Raw genomic sequence first — 21,429 nt, 5'->3', positions numbered from 1 at the left:
TTGTTGTCACACAGAATATTGAGACTTGACCTCAGTGGTTGAGATTTAATAAAATTAACACTTTTTCTGCTTCATCAAGGACATTCTTAAGTGAAACTGGTATTTTGCCTGAAAATGAACGATACAGTGAGTACAAATACGGTTTGGTGCCACTGCTTTGAGTCCTGCTAAGGCATCAGCAGTTTTATCCACTATTGTTTTTGAACCATCAGCACATATGTCAAAATGGTGGAAAAAGCAAATAATGTCTTAGTTGACCTTGCAGATTCCCTGAAAGAGTTTCGGGGCCCCCCAGGAGTCCAGGGACCACACTTTGAAAACCACTGGTATGGGACATGTATGGAGATAGAACGATGAACTAAAGAATCTGGGTGAGAGATGACATAGTGGTGGCTTGTACTTGTTAGTGGTGGTGGTGATAGAAGTAGACAAATTCAAAATATATATGAAAGAGGTGTCACGGATGTTGCCTAGATACTTTGGCATAAGCATCTGGGTGGAAGGTGGTGCTGTTTACTGAGCTAGGGAACACAGAGGTGGTAGTAATATGGGACAGGGGCAGAGGGGAAATCAGAGTTCAGTTTAGGTACTAGTGAATTTGGAAACATATCAGTATTCAAGTAGAGATGTTTGTGAGGCAATTAACTGCATGGTTCTGGAGCTCAGAAGACAGATCTGGACTGCAGAAAAATATTTTGGAGTTACTGGTGTAGAGATAGTCTGTTGAAGCCATAGGATCAGTTAAAACTCCTGAGAGGAGACGATATGGAGTGAGAAAAGAAGTAAGCCTAGATATGAACTCTGAGGAACTCCTGCGTTTAAAGATCAGGTAAAGGAGTAGAGGTCAGCCAGGGAACCGCAACAGGACTGCCAGAAAGTGTTGAGAACTGTAAAAGTGCCAGAATTTCACTCTCCTTGTAAGTTAAACTGACAGTTTCATAGATGCTGGCAGAAGACACAAAACTCTTGGATCAGAGACAATGGACAGTTTATTACCCACAGCAAAGCAGTGTGCTTGGTACCAACATTTGTTGAAGAAGGCCAGGTAATACCTGCACACAGAGATTGTGTTACAGAAAATGAAGTCTGACTTAGGGAACCCAAATCTTTTATAATGGACAGTAAGCATGCCTGCCCTTTGCTCCAGAAAGAGACACTATCTTTATCTTCCAAGGCTATTCACTATATTAACATCTTTTTCAAGATAGTCTGGAACAAAGGCAAGTCATTGCTTCTGCGTGCAAGTAAGGCAGAAACGTGAGATTGGAGACATGGAGAATGGTATTGTGAAAGCCAGTAGAAAGAGTGTTTCAAGAAGGAGGAAATTGTTAGCTCCGTTTAATATTGTTGAGAGAATATTGAAACACTAGTTAGAGCTGTTTCATTGATATTTTAAGAAATCAGATTGGGCTGGGCTGAAGAGTGAATGGAAGTGTAGAAGTATAAAATGAAATGTGTAGAAAAGTGGACATTGGGAATATAGGCGACTCTTTCAAAAAACTTGGTTGAGAGTTTGAAGAAAATAGTACTTGGAAGCTGTGTGTGTGTGTGTGTGTGTGTGTGTGTGTACACGTGTGTGTGTGTGTGTGTGTGTGTGAAACTGGGGCTAAAGACTTCAAATGCTGCTGGGAAGAATCCAATTGAAGGATGGATTACAGAAAAAGGAGAGATAATTGATGACTCATGGGTCCTAAAATGTATCACTGGGAATTGGATGCGGAACTCCTATAAAAGTTGGCATTTAGTAGGAGGAGGTCCACACCTGCCTTCTTAACTGGGAAAAGGATAAATCAAGAGGTATCTAGGCTTGTGTGTAAAGTAGGAGGAAGTGAAGATAGGAACTATTAGTTTTTATTTATCTAGGATGTAGGAAGTGGGGCTAGATCCTGTAGGAGGCAAATAGAGATTTGATTTTAAGGAGAGTAGTTGAAGGTATGAATGAATTATTGTGGAGTGTGGGAAAACAAGCAGATCAGAGAAACAAAGTAGAATTTCTGGGTGAATGGTGAGGACCCAAATGAGGTTGTAATTGTGTATTTATATTGGTACCAATTTCTCTGGTTGATGTTTTAGGGATTTGTTTTTTCCTTCCTCCTCCTTTACACATCACCACCAGTAAAACCACAGTGAACTACTTCACAGCCACTAGAATGGGTATTATATAAAAAACAGACAATAACAAATGTTGGGAAGGATATGGAGAAATGAGGTCACTTCATACACTGCTGGTGGGAATGTAAAGTGATGTGGCCACTTTGGAAAATAGTTTGACAGTTTCTTAAAGCATTAAACATAAATTTAACATATGACCCAGCAATTCCATTCTTAGGAATCTACCCAAGAGAAATAGAAACGTTCTCTACACCAAGATTGGCAAATGAATCATCTCAGCAGCATTATTCATAATAGCTGAAAATTGGAAACGACCTAGATGTCCTTCATTGGGTGAATGGATAGACAAAATTTGGTATAGCCATACAATGGAATACTCTTAAGCAATAAAAAGAAATTAACTACAGATACATGCTACAACATGGACAGACCTCAAAAGTATGCTCAGTGAAATAAGCCAGACACAAGAGACCTTATTGGATGATTCCATTTGTATGAAATATACAGAAAAGACAAAGCTATAGAGACAGAGTAGATCAGTAGTTTCCAGGTGTGGGCAAGGAGAGGACAGGGATTAACAGCAAATGGGCATGAGGAATCTAATTAAGTGATGAAATATTCTAAAACTGATTTATGGTGCTGATTGTACAACTTGGTAAATTTGCTTAAAAAATCGTTGAATTGTATCCTTGGAAAGGGTGAATTATGTGTAAAATATGCCTCAATGAAGTTCTTTTTAAAAAGAAAGAACAGTTCTTCGTAAGTGGGAAAGTGATGTGGGGTTCACCAACTGAAAGGACAAAACAGGTTGGTGTTTTGATGGACAGATAGGATAAAAGAACAAAGGGGAAAAAGTGTACAGTTTGGGGAAACGAGATTTGACCACATAGAACCTAAACTGCTTATGTGAGGGGAGGTACAGACAAGCAGGTGCTGGTGGATAAGGGAGAAAGTAAGTCCTCATGGTGTTGAAGAAAAGGTGTGAGAATGGGGATCAGAGAGGTTTGGAGAAGGAACTTTTACGATGGTGTAATTGGAGCATGAGATAGTGTGTGGTGGGGGGCCATAGGGAGAATAGGGAGAATAGGGAAGAAGAAAGAGGTTAAGGGCCTTGGTGAATTTTGTGCCTGATCCAGAGTAGGGATATGGAATTAATATTGCTAAAAACAAACTAGAGCACCTGTGTCCATTTTTCCACACCTGCCAGCTTAGTCTCTACTGGTAGGGCTCTGAAGTATCTACCTATAGATTTACTTTAAGGATTAAATGAGATAATGTAGGTAAAACACATCGATATTTTCTCCTTAGTAGATCCTAAGTAAATAACTGTAGATGTTACTGTTTTAAAAGTTGAGGAAGAGAATTGTATTAGTTTTCCCTTACTATGTAATACATTAAACCAAAAGCTTTATGGTTAAAGCATTAGTAAACATTTATTATCTCACAGTTTCTGTGGGTCAGGAATTCAAAAATGGCTTAGTTGAATAGTGCTGGCTCAAGATCTCTCCTGAGGTTACAGCAGGGGTTAGTTGGGGTTGCAGTCATCCGAAGGCCTGACTGGAGCTAGAGGATCTGCTTCTAATGCGGCCCATTCACACATGGCTGGCAAGTCAGTGCTTGCTGTTGGCACAGAGGCCTCAGGTTTGCTCCACATGAGCCTCTCATCAGTGCTGCTTGATTGTCCTTGTAACAGGCCGCCAGCTTCTCCTGGAGTGAGCAGTCTGAGAGAGGAAGGCTAATGCTGGAATACTTTTATAACCTAGCCTTAGAAGTCACACACTGTCATGGACCTAGAAATTATCATACTAAGTGAAGTAAGACAGAGAAAGACAAATACATTATGTTATCACTTATATGTGGAATCTAAAGGAATGATACAAATGAACTTTTTTACAAAACAAATAGACTCACAGACATAGAAAATAAACTTATGGTTACCATTGGGGAAAGGGCAGGGGAGAGGGATAAATTAGGAGTTTGGGATTAGCAGATATGTACTACCATATATAAAATAGATAAACAACAAGCACCTACTGTATAGCACAGGGAGCTAGATTCAATATCTTGTAATAAGAAATACATCTGTATATCTATATCTGAGTCATTTTGCTGTATACCGGAAACTCACACAACAGTGTAAATCAACTGTACTTCAATGAAAGAAAGAGAGAGAGAGAGAGGAAGAAAGTCCCCCACTGTCATCTCTGCCATACTCTTGGTCATACAAACAACTGATCTTCAGTGTAGGTTATGTGAGAGCATGTGAATGCCAGGAGGTGAAGATTACTGGTATCATCTTGGAGGCTGGCTACCACAGAGAGAAATAAGAAATAAATTGTTTTTGTTTGGGGGAGAGGGTGTTTATTTGCATCTTCCCTTGCTGTAGGCCTCTAGTAGTTATTCTGAAATTAGACAAATCTGCAAGTTAGTGCTCCTTAGTGACAAAATGTCCAGTTAACATTTGTGATTCTTTTTTTCTTAGCACACTCTTATCTGATACTGCTTTTTAACTTAATATTAATTTTCAAATGATAGAGTTAAAAAACAGTAAGACCACTGAAATTATAACCAAAAGAGTAACCCTGCCCCAGATTTCTACTCTGCAGAGAATACTTATTTTTAATTCTTTTGGCTATTTGTTTTGGTAATGTCCTCCATATTATTAAATAGCCTTGCTTATACAGCTGTTTCTTGTTTTTTCAATTTTAGACTTTACTTTTTACTACGGAAAATGAGAATTTGGCACTTTTCTTCTCCCCTACATATATCCCATGTACCTCTTCCTAGTATAGTTATAATTTTTGGTTAAATCAATGTTCAGTGCTTATATTATGACTGTAAATATTCTCAGCCAATCCATGTAGTAAATGATGATTGCATCTCGTTTCTCTTACAACTTTGTATTTTTTTCCTGGAATTAATGACTGTCTTTTTTTGTTTGCTTCGTTTTCTATGTCTTTATCAATACTTCATCTCCAAACTCTCCAAAAGAACTAAACTCCTTCTGGTATAATCAGGTAATCTATCAATTAATTTTTTTCCCTTCTCTTAGCAGCATACCATCTGGACTCCATCTTCGATTGCACTGTGGCTTACACAGTGTTGCCCTAGAAGAGTCTCTGCGCTTTCCTGTGTCAGAGACTATTTCCTAGATATCATGATTTTTTATTTTCCACTTAATTCCTTGTTTTATAGAACATATCCCAGTAGCTTCCTAAGAAAGGGTGCCTGAGAAGTAAATTTTTGAGACGTTGCCTGATTAATTGATAGTTTACCTGTTCACAGATTTCTAGGTTGGAAATTCTCTTGGAATTTTGAAGGCATTGTTACATTGCCTTCTAGTTTCTTACACTCCTCTTAAGAAATTGCAGGTTGTCCTGATTCCTAGTCTTTGTTTCTGATTGCCTTTCCCCTATGTAGACATTTAGTTTCAGCTTTCTCTATTCTGCTCAGTCCATTACCAGTCAACCAAGGACTATTTTCCAAAATTTTGTTAGTTTTGCTTCTCTCTGTTTCTTTCTTTGTTCTTGCGAGTTTATAATTTTTTTTATTTCTTTACTATTATCTTAGTGGGTTGCAGGAGAGAGTGGAGATAATTACTGGTGTTTATTTTACCATATTTTACTAGAAATCTGACAAAATGCTTTTTATAAAGATATTTAAAACAAAAAATATTCCTGAGATTGTTTTTCCAGAATAATTAACCAAAGTTAATTTTGTGTTTGCTTCTGGGATAATATTTTACTTCTCATCATTTCCAAATGTTCTGTTAAAAAAAATGTCCCCCCTGTAATTCCTCTTGGTTTGGGGGGCTTCATTACATTTCTCATTGAGGTAAGAATGGAAACTAATATTTGTTAAGTACCTACTGTTTGTCATAGTATGTTTGTTTGAGGGTTTTACATGTACTAGGTAGATGCTGAGGTAAGATATTCTTCACATATGTTAGGTAGCTGGCATTCCCATTTTGAATGGAAAATGCTTCAACTTGAGTTGCTTTCCAAAGGTCATACCTATTGTAAATAGCAAATACTGGCTTTGAATCTAGTATTTCTGATTATGTAGTCCTTTATCCTCTTTACTTACAACTTCATTAATCTTCAATTTGTGTGTGTTAAAATTTTCAAGCATAAAAGTAGGGAGAGAATAGTATAATAACCCACCACGTATTTGTCAGCTAGTTATCAACATTTTGTCAATCTTTTGTTTCAAATATTCCACCTTTTTTTAAATCTGTAAATGTACTCCAGTATACATCTCTGATGTATGAAAGGACTTCTTATAACTAACAAAATTAACAGTAACTCCTTAATATGATCTAAAACCCAGTCCAAGTTCAGATTTCTCTGGTTGTCTCAAAAATACATTTATTCAGTTGGTTTGTTCACACGGTATCCAAATAGGATCCACATGTAGCATTTGGTCTTTATGTCTCTTAAATCTCTTTTAATCTATAATATTCATCCTCTCTCCTTTTTCCATGCCATTTTTATGTTGAAGAAATCAGGTTCTTTGTTCTGTAGAATGTACTACATTCTGGATTTGATTGCTTCTTCATGGTTTTATTTTATTGTTGTACTATCCCCCATATTTCTTGTTAACTAGAAGTTAGAGCTGGATGTTTGATTAGATTCAGGTTTGTGTATGTATGTATGTATTTTTGGAAAGAATATCTCCTAGCTTATATTTCCTACTTCATCAGGAGGCAAATAATATCTGTAATGTCCTACTTTTGGTGATGCTGAGTTGGGTATAGTTTTTCTCAGCTTGATCCATCCATTATAAGTTCCCCATTTATATATCACCTCAGGATTTTAGCATCCACTTATGATCATTGTACAGATCCATTATTTCATTAGGTGCTGCACATTGGTGATTTTTCTAATTATATCACTGCCCTTCTACATTTATTAGCTGTAATTCTGCTATTATGAGGAACTTTCTCCTCTTTACTGTTTTGCCACTTGAAATCAGGAAAGACAAGATTAATGATTGATTTTCCCCCCTTTATTTGTCAGTTTTCAGAGTGACGAGTTTCTGTAGCAAAGGAGTCATTATGAACTCAGGGCTATTTATATATTTGATATATTTTAGTGTATTACAGTCATTATTCATTTTGTTGCTCAGATTGATCCATTAGTGTCCCCATTAGTCTTTGATAACTTCTTTGGTTTTTGACACAGGATGTTCCAGGCTCATTTTGTGCATATCCTTCCCCAAATACGGAACTAACCATTTCTCCAAGGAACTCTGTTTTTTTAAAAAATGGGAAATAGTATTTAGAAACAGCAACCTGAGTTGCTAGTGGTTCAGTACTATTGCATTGTCATCATTTTAGGCATTTTCACTGATCAGAGATAGGAAATACGTACATATTTTTTAGAAAGAGAAAAATCATGAGTTTGTACTGATGATACCTATTGAAGTGTAAGTTTTTTTTAAAACTTAGCTACTCTGATTTTATACTTGTACATCAGTACTCTTAAATCTTGGTTCCCAACCATAGTAACAAAAGTACTTTTTGCTTGCTTCTCATTGTATATATGACAATTTCAAAACTACAGTATCAGTACTAATGACTGAACATAATTTGTTTTCTTTGTGGATCTTTTTGCCCTTAATATATATCCTGGTAGGGAGATACAACCAAAATACTATATGGTGCATATATATATATATATATATACACATATATATATATATATATAAAGTTTTTTATTTTATCCTTTCATTGTTCTTTCTGGGGGGGAGTATATATTATTATATATTTAGTATATTTAAAATTATAGTTTTTAGTTTTATATTTAATATATAATAATACATATTTTGTTTTACTCCCTTTCTTACTGTAAAGGTATATACTATAAACATTGTTTTGCATTGCTTTTTCTCTTAATGGTACAGTCTGGAGATGACTTTTTTATTTATTTATTATATTTTTTGGCTGCATTGGGTCTTCGTTACTGGGTGCGGGCTTTCTCTAGTTGCGGCAAGCGGGGGCTACTCTTGGTTGCAGTGCGCAGGCTTCTCTTGTTGCGGAGCACAGGCTCTAGATGCGCGGGCTTCAGCAGTTGTGGCACATGAACTTAGTTGCTCCGCAGCATGTGGGATCTTCCCGGACCAGGGCTCGAACCCGTGTCCCCTGTGTTGGCAGGCAGGTTCTTAACCACTGCGCCACCAGGGAAGCCCTGGAGGTCACTTCTTATCAGCATGCAGAGATCATCATTCCTTTAAACAGCTGCATAGTAATCTATTATGTGGGTTACCATGACTTAGCTAATTTCATACTGATTTCGTCTTCCATTTAAGTCCTAAGGAAATACTTCTTTGTGGCAAAATCCAGTGTGAGAATTTAATAGGATCAAAAAATTTTTAAATATTGAAATCTATTTCTCTCCTTAAACTTGAAATCAAGAGTTAATGACAATTTTCATGAAATGAATTTTATTCACCTAAGCACCCTGGTTTATTTTTAAACCTTAACTATTTTTGATGGAAATCCTTTAAATTTATTACAAACTTTTACACAGTTTAAACATTTTTTGCCATAATTGGGATGTTTTCATTATTGTATTTAATTCTAATTATCTGTGCTTTTCAGTTTTTCTGTGTTTTCCCTGAATGTTAAGTACTTGTCAGTCTCATATGCCCAAGTCAGCTGTCAGTCTCATATGCCCAAGTCAGCTGTTGTGTGAAGTTTTTTTAAATTAATTAGTTAATTAATTTTTCATTTATTCTATTAAAGTTTAGGTGAAGGTTTTATCTCTGCTTTTTCAGGGCCTCAGCTTACATACAGGAAAGTCAAATTTATAGAAAGCCTGGTATTAACAAGAATGGTGTTTCACTCCCTGTTTACTAGACTAAAAATTCTTTTTATATTGAAATATAGTTAATTTACAATATTTTGTTTCAGGTGTACACGAAGTGATTCAGTTATATATATATTTTTCAGATTATATTCCATTATAGGTTATTGCAAGATATTGAATATAATTCCCTGTGCTATACAGCAAATCCTTGTTGCTTATTGACTAAAATTTTTTTAATTGAGAAAACAAAGCATCTGTGTCTTTATCATTTTGCTATTGTAATTTTTACAATATGTAGTTATGATTATTCGCTTATTAATAGTAATATTTTCTCTTGAATCAGATGTTCTGCCTTACTCAATACGGGTCCTGTTGGAAGCTGCTGTGCGAAATTGTGATGGCTTTTTAATGAAAAGGGAAGATGTTATGAACATTTTAGACTGGAAAACCAAACAAAGCAATGTTGAAGTGCCCTTTTTCCCTGCCCGTGTTCTTCTTCAAGATTTTACGTGAGTGATTGGTTTATTTTTCATGATGAATTTTCAGAGTGTTCGCTTTTTAAAATTCAGACTCCCTGATGGCTCTCTTGTTTTTTAATTGTGAAAATTAGTTTATAAATTTAAAAAGTTGCTTTTTCTAAACTGAAGCTATTTCTTAAAAATTAGGCACTTTTTTTTGTACCATTTATTTAAAAACTACTTTTATCTAACTGCCTACTTGTCATCTCCACATAGCCAATAGGCTTCTCAATCTTAACATATCCAAAACTTCATTGCTCAGCCCCCCTCATGTATTCTTTCCAAGTTTTTTTCTGTCATATTGAATGGCGCTATAGTCTCCTGTTTGTTTAGAGCAAAAATCTAGGAGTTAACCCTGGTTTCTGTCCTTCGTACATAATCCAGTCTATCAGCAGGTTCTGTCAACTCTACCTTTGAAATATACGTATCCTGAATCCAAATACTTCTTACCATCTCCACCACAGTCATCCTGATTATAACTATAATAATCTGTTAACTGGTATCCCTGCTTCCATACTTGGAATGTATAGTCTTGTCTTTTCACAGTAGGTGAAGTGACTTGGTTAAAAGATGTTAATCAAGGTCATATCATTCCCCTATTCTCCAATTGGCTTCCATTATACTTACAATAAAGTCTTTACCATAGCTTGAAAGATTCTGCCTAATCTGTGTGTCCAGGGATTACTTATTGGAAGAATTAACCTTTAGCTGAGTTTTGAAGGAGGTGTAGGAGTTAGCTAGACAAATAAGAACATCCCCTTCACCCACCCACCTAAATCTGGTTTGTAAGCTACTGCTCTGTGTACCCTGTATATGCTGCTACTGTAGTACTTATGATACTATTCTATAATTGCTACTTTATCTTCCCTACAAATTCCTTGAGAACAGTTACTCTCCCTTATTTGGTCTTACACCATTGGTATCTAGCACATTGAAGGCATTTGGTAAATGCTTCTTATATAGTTGGCTGGAGATATATATGTAGGTATAGATATAGATCCATCTATATCTATATCCATATATTTAGTGGATAACTTTGGAGACAAGAAGGCACTGGAAGTGAAGGGGCTGGAGCTGGGGAAAAGGGAGGGGTATCTTAAAATATAAGGCAAGAGAAAGAATTCCATAGGCAGTTCCCTTGAAGTTCTCTTATGCCTCTAAAAATCATCTGTTGTATTTTTGGCACATTTACCTTTGAGCCCTCAAATTCTCAGATAATATTTAATATTAATTCTCATTAAACCAGGATACATCTAACTTTGGATAACCCGTACATTATCAAACATGAATGCAACTTAAAAAGGGATACTTTTTAAATTTAAAAATGCATATTGATCATTTGAGCAAATGTAAAAGAAGAATTAGAAGTTGATCATTCTTTATTTTTTAGTGGAATACCGGCAATGGTGGATTTTGCTGCTATGAGGGAGGCAGTGAAAACTCTTGGAGGTGACCCTAAGAAAGTCCATCCTGCCTGTCCGACAGATCTCACGGTTGATCATTCTTTACAAATTGACTTCAACAAATGGTACTTTAATACACATATTTATAAAGACAGCCACGCACGTTGACTGGCAGCCAGTCCACTGGGAGTGTGTGGTATAGAAGAAAGGGAATAGAGATAATTTGTGCCAGAGTAGAGTTTGCTACAGTTAGTATTGACTAATATACAAAAAAAAACTGATGAAAACTTTATGTATTGGTGAATTTTCTTTTTAACTGAGTCTAAATTTAAACTGATTTTCATGTTTGTATATTTCTGCTGCCATTTTTTATAGATATGTGTAAGCCTAGAACCTGCTTTTTGGAGTGAATATCTTAATTAAGCCTTCATTTCCTTTTTGTTTTTAAACTTCCAGAGAGAATTTAAAGATGTGAGCCTTTAATGTCTAAATTGGTGATTGAAAACACTGAGCTTACTACAGCTGTATTTTCCTTCCACTGAAATAAATTTCTTATATTTAAAAGGTCATTTTGACCACAGTCAAACTAGAGAAGACATGATTCTATTTTCATGTACCAGCTTTCTTTTTACATTCCCTGGAGTAATGGAAAAGGCTACAATTTATTAAAACCTGTGAGAGCCTTTGCCCTCTAGATTAAACGATGGCTCTGAACTTCTTTTAAGTTAGATGGGGAAAAAAATCGATTTTGCTACTTGCCAAAAGTTACTATATGCAAATGATTTTAGTGGCACAATTTTTTTTTAATCTCCATAAATTTAAATAAATCAACTTTTTTTTTTTTGGTAATCTGAGATTTGCTTTTGAAACCTGAAATAAATGATATATTAACCTTTGAATAACATTCAGTTGTTACTTCCAGATAGCATTGCTGTTGTGTGCTTTTTGAAGAGCTAAATTTCTGTAACTTTTAAATGGTTTTATTTTGTTTCCTTTTGGAACGATAGTGCAATACAGAATGCTCCAAATCCTGGAGGTGGTGACTTACAGAAAGCAGGAAAGCTTTCTCCACTTAGAGTGCAGCCTAAGAAGCTTCCCTGCAGAGGCCAGACTACCTGCCGAGGATCGTGTGATTCTGGAGAACTAGGCCGAAACTCAGGAAGATTTTCTTCGCAGATCGAAAATACACCCATTCTATGTCCTTTTCATTTGCAACCAGTGCCTGAGTATGAGATGTTTTTAAAAATATTTATTAGTACCAGATTATTTTTCAGTTAAGGAAATCATGTTTATTCTCCTTCCCCTCCTGATTCCTATTACATTGCCTTCATATTTACTGTGCTTCCTATTGTACTGAAAGAAGCAAAGTTAATGAAAATGGTAGTCTCTAAATACCATGATTTATTTCTGTTCCTTTGAAGAAAACTTTTCTTAAGAATTTTCTGTAAATATATTTAATTTTTGTAACTAATGTAGACAGAAAATTACCTTGAACTGTAAATTTTTTATTTTAGTGAATTTATACCATTCACATGCTCATTATTCATTCAGATTTCTTTTATGAAATCTATCTATATTTTTAGCTTTATTTTCCTATTAGATTTCTTATTCTTTCTTATTGCATTGAGACCTCTATGTTAAGAATATTATCATTATCATATGTTATAAACTTAATGAGCCCTTTTAGATAAGCAATTGCCTATATAGTACCATGGAAAGTAGTAAACCTGCCTGGAAAAGAATCCCGTTCTTAAGAGTTGGTTAAATTTCCTAATAGGTAATTTTTCAAAATAAAAAAAAGAGTTCTATAATTTGAATTTTTATATGCTATGAAGTTTCCAAAGTCTTAGTCTTATTTTAAGAGAGTTATGTTGTTTATCCCATTGTTTACTAGACTGTCAAATTTTTTAAAGACGAGTTAAAAATGACTTACACTTTTTCAAATTGAAAAAAATTTAACACATTTAAGATTTAGGCTAGCTAAGAGTAATATCAACACATATTTCATCGTAAGTATCAAATAATATATTAGTTCATTTGTCCCTAAATTGGATCTTTCAAATTCTGGGTAGTTCTAAATTTTGTGCTCAATGTAGCTGTAAAGCCTCAGGTTATAAGTGAACTCAGGTGCTCTTCCTTTCTAAGAATTCAATATAATGTGTGGGTCCTTTGCCATCAAATCATGGCAGTTTTATTCCCTACCTGGCTGTCCTGATGGTTAGGGACATGTTGAATTTTGAGATTAATTTCTCTTCTTATTTAGAAATTAATTTCCTGAAAAAGAAGATTTATTGATTCAAAAAATCATTGATTTTCTTGGGTATCTTTTTATAACTGGTATGAAGTGCTAAGATGGTATGTTTTTATTTCTAAAAATCCAATCTGGTGTAACATTTCCCCTCAATTTTGACTCTAAATTACAAAGTATTAAGATCAGATATGTTATAGTCCCTGGTTGTATGAAAATAGTAACTCTTTCATGTGCTTTAATGCATCAGTGAAGTATTAATTATAGACTCAAACAAGAAATTGAGGGATAGAGAATTGAGAGCATACATTTGGCACTTGAAATCACTGCCTGATTTGAAGTCAGGTTATGAGCTAATAAATGTTTGTGTGGTACTTTGTAGCTATATATACTATGAAAAGGTAAGATAATTGGAGTGGCTCTAGAAAGCTATGTTCCCTGAGGTCCTAAGAAAAATCTTATTAAGATGTGCTATGGCTTCAAATGATCAATCAGCAATGAATTATTAATCTTTGTTTTTTTAAAAAAGTTGACAAACAACTATAATTATCTGGACCCTGGAGGACATGTATAATTTAAGTTATATTGATATTCTAGTCAACACTTAAATCACCAGCTGGCAAGTGAAAATAAACAACTTAAAGCTGTTAGAAATAATTTTTTTTAAATATCCATTAGATAAAAATAGCTTCCTAAAAATGGCACTATGTTTACTGCTTGGCAGTGAATTGTTTTTATCTCTTAGTTTACATAATTCGTGTAAAATAGGTTTATAATCCATTTAAAGTAAAATGCTACTTTATATAAAATAGAACCTTCCATTTTGGGTGAGATGAATTTAAAATTTTTACCAAAAGCTCTTTTTAAACTATAAAGTGATGCTGAGTTGTTTGTCATTGCTACATTGTGATAATCAACAAGTATCTCCTAGTTTAACTGGTACTAGAGTTAAGTGGGTGGAGATGTACATGCTTATTTTTCACTAAGCTACAACCCTTCTTTTTCCTTGCAGTGGAAAATCCAACAAAGGTTACCATGCTACTTTTAATATTTTAGCCAAATCTCACAGTGTTACATGTTAAGTACAGTTTGGGACACTGGTGTGGACCATGGCTTAAATAATAAGTCCTTGCAGTAGCTTTCTAGTGTTACTTAAAGCAGAGCTTCCTTGTTGAAAAGAAAATAACTGATTCTGAGAAGTCTAGTAAACTGCTATTCCCAGAATTTTTAAAATATGTAGACTTAGAAGCAAGGCAAGTCTTTTCTGTAATACATATATTTAATGCCAGTTCTTCTTCTTTTTAGACCTGAAACAGTATTAAAAAATCAAGAAGTAGAATTTGGCAGAAATCGAGAGAGGCTTCAATTTTTCAAGGTATAAATGACTGGGGGGAAATTTTTTAATAGGAGTTTATGAAATATTGAAAGGTTTGATTTTTATATCTTTAGAAGTTTTTAAACACTAGCAGTAGAACCCTTTTTTACTTTTTTTCCTTCAAATAAAATCTTAATCAGAAACGCTAGTGTATAACAAAATATTAAAAACAGTGGCTCTAATTCAAGTGAGCTTGGAGGGTCTTCTACTTGGGCCTACCCCTTTTCCCATCCCTGAGAATCCTTGGAATGTAGTTGAAAGCTACTGTTTATCTGGACTATTGGAACATTTTTCTTTGACTTAATTTTGTTTTAATAATCTGCAAAATGAATATATTTAGGTTTAGTATCTGTGTATTTGTTTTTATGTACTGTAAACTTTGACCATGATGAACATTGGTAAAATATTTTTAGTGTCAGTATTTATATGTTGATTATGAGGCAAATTCAGATATATGCTAACAGTTGAATTTCTTAAATTTAAATAAAATACAGTGGAGTTCAAGAGTTTTTAAGAATGTGGCTGTAATCCCTCCTGGAACTGGAATGGCTCATCAAGTAAACTTAGAGTATTTGTCGAGAGTGGTTTTTGAAGAAAAGGACCTCCTCTTTCCGGACAGTGTCATTGGCACAGATTCTCATATAACCATGGTGAATGGTTTGGGGATTCTGGGGTGGGGTAAGTAAATGACTATATTTAATTCTTTGGGGGAGAGGATGTCAGGAAATTTATAAAAGAACATAAATAGCAGGGTCTTTATAGCCTCTTTGAGGCTGTTTTTTCACGTATAACAGCAGGAACAAAAGTAAATCTTAATTCAAGTGTTTGTGGACAGTGTGGTATAAGAGAGAATTTATGAAAAGAAATGTGGACTGTGCCCAGCACAGCACTACCATTTGTGGAGTGCTTAGTGATGATGATGATGATGATGATGTCTGTGAAGGTGATGTGCTTATTCCCTTATTTAAAGTCCTTCAGTGGCTTATCCTAGCATTCTTTGTAAATCCAAATTTCTTCATGTTTTTTTTTTGTGTGTGTGTGGTACGCGGGCCTCTCACTGTCGTGGCCTCTCCCGTTGCGGAGCACAGGCTCCGGACGCGCAGGCTCGGCGGCCATGGCTCACGGGCCCAGCCGCTCCGCGGCATGTGGGATCCTCATGCCGCGGACCGGGGCACAAACCCGTGTCTCCTGCATCAGCAGGCGGACTCTCAACCGCTGCACCACCAGGGAAGCCCCCTCTTCATGTTTTTTATAGGGCCCATCACAACCTGTTGCCTCTTTAGCCATTTACCCAAACACATCTTTTATTTACCTGAGTGGGCTGTGCTATTGCACCTCACGGCTTGCATCAGCTATTCCCTCTGGCAGAGTGCATGTACTCTTTTATAGGGTGCTATAATTGTTGGCTTTTTGTCTTTATCATTAGACTGAGCTTCTTGAGGTTGACAGGGGCTGGGTTCTATTCATACTGTATCTTGAGCATAGCATAGTATCTAGCATAATAGATACTAAATGTTTTCTGAATTTAAGATAAAGGTAAAAATCAGTTTTTTCCAACCATATGAGTGGAGTCATTCTTTTGAGAAGACTTGAGTTCCATATCTACAGTAATAGCATTATAGTAATTCTGTGCAAGGTACTGTGTAAGACAAGCTCGTGAAACACCTAGAGATTTAGATGTTACAAAGATAAATTATCTTTAAATGCGCTATACTCATATACCTGTCTTTATTACATTAGGGGTTGGAGGTATTGAAACAGAAGCAGTTATGCTTGGTCTGCCAGCTTCTCTTACTTTACCAGAGGTGGTTGGATGTGAATTAACTGGCTCATCGAATCCTTTTGTTACATCCATAGATGTTGTTCTTGGCATTACAAAGGTAAGTTAAAATTTTGCTAGCTGTATAACTTAGTGGACATGATTTTTTTTGTAAGTAGAAGAGCAGGGATTTGGGTTCATCAACTCATCCTCAGCACTGTGATGTTATTAGCTGTGTCATCATAGTTATCATCATAGTAATAATAGCAAAATTTAACCCTTTATACTAGTAAGTACAAAACAATTTGTTGTGTCATTGTTCTCTTGACATGTTAACTCATTTATTCCTCATTACAAGCCTATGAGATTGTTACTATTGCCATCCTTATTTTAATTCTGTGAAAACTGAGACACAGTAAGGTTTAATGACTTAACCAGAGGGTCATAGGGCTGAATGGTCAGTGTAGAACAAGGTTTCCCACCCGGCAGTCAGGTTCTTAAGTCCATGCTCTTAACCATTATGCCTTATTGCCTCTGTGAATGTTTGTTGCCTTCGTGAATTTAAAAAAAAAAAAAAAAAAGTCGTATTTAGGAAATGTCTAATTGCATCTCCTTTAATTTGACAAATTTGAATCATTTGTCCCCTGAAAACTATTACTGTATTAGTACTTTAAAAAATATAGGCTGTAAAAATGTGGTAGTGTCAGATTTTTCTATTGGCTATTTTAACATTTAAAACAAAAGTCACTCTGCTGTACACCTGAAACTAACACAACATTGTAAATCCACTATACTTCAATTAAAAATAAAAAGAAATGATAAAAGTATTATATAGAAATTTTTTCTCTGAATTTTTAAAATATTGGCTGCATGCGTTTAATATATGTACTGTAGGGTTTCCTAAAGACAATAATTTGTAACTCTCCATCCTAAATTTCTCGTTTTCACTAACTTTATTGTAATGATTAAGTCCCATTTTGTTCAATGAATGAACCTGGGAAATGTTCCACAAATAATTCCAATTTGGATCCCAGTATCTCAGCATTTTCTGTTAGGTTACTGGTCTGAAGGCTTTCAGAATACTCAGCAGGGAAAGTAAATGGTGTTACCTCCCTCTCACCATTTAGTATTGATCCCTCTTCCCTAATTAGAAAAAAATTGACATCTTGCAGAAATGATTGATTCAGTGTGTGGTACCAAAAGATCAAGAAGTTAAATTAGAGAATTGAAGGATTATTCCTACAGGAAAAGGGATATCCCGTTATAATTTTAGAAAAATCAATTCTTTTCCTTCACACATCCTGAAAATTAATGGTGCTTTTTAGATTCCTCCAGCTATATTTTTTCTTAACAATGTTCTACGTGTACTTTTGACATTTTGGCTTATTGATGCAAAAATTAAACTTACTATGTAGATGTACCTTTTTGATTATTTTGTCCCATATTTGAGGTCCTGTTCTATTCATGATCTTTGTAGGATTAATCATATATTGTTTTTCAAAATGTATATTGTGGTACCTCATTAATTTGGGGAAAGCAGCATTTGGCTTGCTATATCTAATCTATATGGCTCTTATCCTCAAAAATAAAACAGTGAAAATTAGGAAACATCTTTCTTTTAGGGTTGAGTTTCTGCATCTATAAAACGTTTGGATTAAGTGATCCTTAGCACTTATAAAATGTTAGAGCTTAATGTTATTCATAGGTTGAATGTTGTTTCATACATCGTCACTGTGCTGAGCAGTCCCTCTATACCATTCTGACACCATTTTACAATTGAGAGGAGGTGGGTAGCTGTTTTGGTTACTTAAAAATGAGTAATAAGAAAAATGATTTTAGAAGGAATTAAATTTGAGGCCATATGTTAAATCCTATCAATGAAATTTACCTAGGGGGGCTTCCCTGGTGGTCCAGTGGTTAAGGCTTCACCTTCTAGTGCAGGGGGTGCGGGTTCGATCCCTGGTCAGGGAGCTAAGATCCCACATGCATCATGGCCAAAAAAACCAAAAACATAAAACAGAAGCAGTATTGTAACAAATTCAATAAAGACTTTAAAAATGGTCCCCATCAAAAACAAAATATCTTTAAAAAAAAGAAATTTACCTATAATTAGTGATGCTGTAAATATTTGGATCAGTAGTTGGAATTCAAAGAATTTTTATAGCAGTATATAATTTTTTGAATTTAAATACACAGTTTCATCAGTATATTAGTATTTCACTAAATCTAAGATGCCATCATTGGTTAGAAGCACCACTGTTTTACGTGCTGCTAAGAAAGAAAGAAGACTGCCAGCTAACAGACACACCATAGAGTCTAAGGTATACGCTGATTTCAGAGACATTAAAACGGGAATCTTAGCCATTTTGAACTTTCAAGCCCTTTTCTACCCTAATAGTAACATTTGACCACTCTTCTATTGACTGTTTACCTTAAAATACCTGGAAAACCAGAATGAGTTGATGTTTCATAAAAATAACAGAGGACCTCTTTCACTGTCAGTAGTAATGGATTAAAGATTAGATTTTATAGTTTTCAGAAAATCCATGCTAATTTTGTGTGTGTTTCTATGTATCTCCTTATATAGCACCTCAGACAAGTAGGAGTGGCTGGAAAGTTTGTTGAGTTTTTTGGAAGTGGAGTTTCACAGTTATCTATAGTAGATCGAACTACAATAGCAAACATGTGTCCAGAATATGGTGCTATCCTCAGCTTTTTCCCTGTTGACAATGTGACATTAAAACATTTAGAACATACAGGTAAGAACGTATAAGATCACTAGGATAAATGTGTTACATTTCCAATGTGTCTATCTGAAATATTGTATAATAAATTACTACCTTGTACATGTTATTTAATGTTCATGAAATTGTCTTATTTTAAAACAGCAGCTTTGAAATAAACTGCATCAGATGTGTTTAAAGAGTGTTGTGTCCTCAAACCCTAATCCACTGTAACCCATTTACAGCAGTTTAGAGGAGTTATTCAAACTGCTATCTTTGCCTCACGTTTTCCCAATGATTAATAATGGATACCTCCACCCTGTTAGTGATCAGAGGTTGCAATTTAATGGAAGTCAGGCTTGCGCACATTTACAGCTGTTCTCTTCTACATACAGGAAGAGAGGAGCCACGAGACAGAGTTTGGGAACCAGTGCTCTATCTAAAGAAGAAGCACATAATTTTGTGAAAAGCAGCATAGGGTTACAGGTTCCAAATTCTTATTGTAGCCTGATTAACTAGGAACTTTGACCACTCTTCTGTTGACTAATATAGAAAATACTTGCAAAACCAGAATGTGTTGGTTTTATAAGGCCCCTATTCTTTAAAAAGCAGGGTCTCTTTATTTGATCCACTTCTTTTTTTAAGAGATCATTACTGAACTACTAATCTCATCATAAGTATATTGGGGAGATATATCCTAGTATTCTTCAGTTTGGGGGCAGATTATGATAAGTCAAATGGCAAAATGGATGACTGGTCCTTTGGAACCTTGGAAGGAATGGTCCTCATAGAATACAGAGTTTTCTCTAAACTAGATTTTGGGTGGCAGAATGTTCAAGAGAGAAATGCCTTATTCCTTACATATTGATATTAATTAATGTCATAATGATCTGTCACTGTAACAAATTGTCCTAAAACTTAGTGGCTTAAAACAGCAATAATCATTTATTGCTGCATAGTTTCAGTGGGTCATTAATTCATACAGGTACAGATTGTCTCTGCTTCATGATGTCTGGAGCCTCAACTGCAAGACTTAAAAGCTAGGGCCAGGAATCCTGAAGGTTTGTTCACTTGAATGTCTGGCAGTGAATGCTGGCCGTCAGCTGGGAACTCAGCTGGGACTGTCAGCCAGAACACCTATTTATGGTTTCTGAATATATAATCTGGGCTTTCTCACATGGTGGCTTTTCAAGGGTTGGTAACCTGAGAGAGCAGGGGTGTAGGGGGTTGGGGAGAAGGTACATGCCAGTTAGCCAGCTAGCCGGCTAGAAATTACATTGCTTAGGTTTAAGGGGAATGAACGTAGATTCTACCTCTTGATGGTTGAATGTCAATATCACATTGTAAGAGAACATGTAACTTGGGATAGATATTGTTGTGGCAGTCATTGGCAAATATAATCTGCCACAGTTACTTACTTCTCATCAAGCTTACAGATAACTACCAGAATGTTTAATTGGAAACTTTATTGTTAACATCTAAGTTCTTTTAATTTCTGGAAGATCTTGTTAAATCTCTATCCTGCTCTGTAAAACTATTCTTAACTTTCATTTACTTTATTCTTAACTTTCATTTACTTTATTCTTTCATTTTGACTATTATATTAATGTTGCTTATTGTTTAGGGAAAGTAATGAATTTCATCTTTCATGGTGGCTAGTGATTTATTATGTTGAATTTTGTTATTGGCTTTTCTCTTGGAAACAATATTTTTGTGAGTTTTATATAACTGGCTCAGTATTTCTTATCTTGTCTGTGATTGAGTAACTTTTAAAAGGGGGGGTTCTGGTATGTATTTTATAAAGTGTTTTCATGAAGGGTAAAATTTTTACTATTGAGAATAATACCAATTTGTAAAGAAATCTTTTCTGAGTGCTTAGTAATAAGTAATATTTGTTTCTTGCTCATCACTGAAATTCGGCATCGTTACCCCCAAAGATTTAAAAATTTCTGAAAGGATTTTTATTGTTGTTAATCATCTTTTTAGGTTTTGACAAAGCCAAACTCAAGTCAATGGAAACATACCTTAAAGCTGTGAAATTGTTTCGAAATGACCAGGATAATTCAAGAGAACCTGAGTATTCCCAGGTATATACACAATAACCCACCTAATAGTAGTTAAGACTGTAAATTCTGGAGCCTGACCACCTGGGTTTGAATCCCACCTCTAAGACTTACCAGCTGTACAACCTGGGCACTTTTTTAACCTTTTTGCCTCAGTTTCCTCATCTCTGAAATATGAAGATAATATCTACCTCATATGATTCTTAAGAGGTTAAGTACAAATTCATTATGACAGTTTCAAGCACATAGTAAGTCCTCAATAAATGATAGCTGTTATTATTTAACAAGGTAATGTTATTTGTGACCCAACTCTGATTTTATTCATTAATTTTACATAGATTTATATTACAGTAAATTTTGTGACATTTTATCAAGTCTCAATTTTTACTACTTAAAATATAAAATTGACTCGATTTATC

The 21,429-nt window shown here is 35.0% G+C and overlaps 1 protein-coding gene across 2 annotated transcripts in view; it reads left to right on the top strand.

The window, feature by feature from the left end:
- The window catches only part of IREB2 (iron responsive element binding protein 2), a 48,937-nt gene that overhangs the window by 9,822 nt on the left and 17,686 nt on the right, over positions 1–21,429 (top strand). The window contains exons 3-10 of one of the 2 annotated variants that reach the window (XM_027123726.1): positions 9,265–9,430; positions 10,830–10,967; positions 11,850–12,068; positions 14,396–14,465; positions 14,960–15,143; positions 16,206–16,345; positions 18,812–18,983; positions 20,934–21,034. In XM_027123726.1, the coding sequence (XP_026979527.1) occupies positions 9,265–9,430; positions 10,830–10,967; positions 11,850–12,068; positions 14,396–14,465; positions 14,960–15,143; positions 16,206–16,345; positions 18,812–18,983; positions 20,934–21,034 (1,190 nt within the window). The remainder of the gene's footprint in view (positions 1–9,264; positions 9,431–10,829; positions 10,968–11,849; positions 12,069–14,395; positions 14,466–14,959; positions 15,144–16,205; positions 16,346–18,811; positions 18,984–20,933; positions 21,035–21,429) is intronic. The other variant, XM_027123727.1, reaches the window with a different exon arrangement.

This window comes from Aethalodelphis obliquidens, unplaced genomic scaffold, assembly GCF_003676395.1.
Source record: "Aethalodelphis obliquidens isolate GAN/ISIS:26980383/991018 unplaced genomic scaffold, ASM367639v1 scaffold26, whole genome shotgun sequence".
Classification (NCBI taxonomy): Eukaryota; Metazoa; Chordata; class Mammalia; order Artiodactyla; family Delphinidae; genus Aethalodelphis; species Aethalodelphis obliquidens.
The sequence above is the reverse complement of the archived record's forward strand: the minus strand, read 5'-3'. Positions and strand labels throughout refer to the sequence as shown.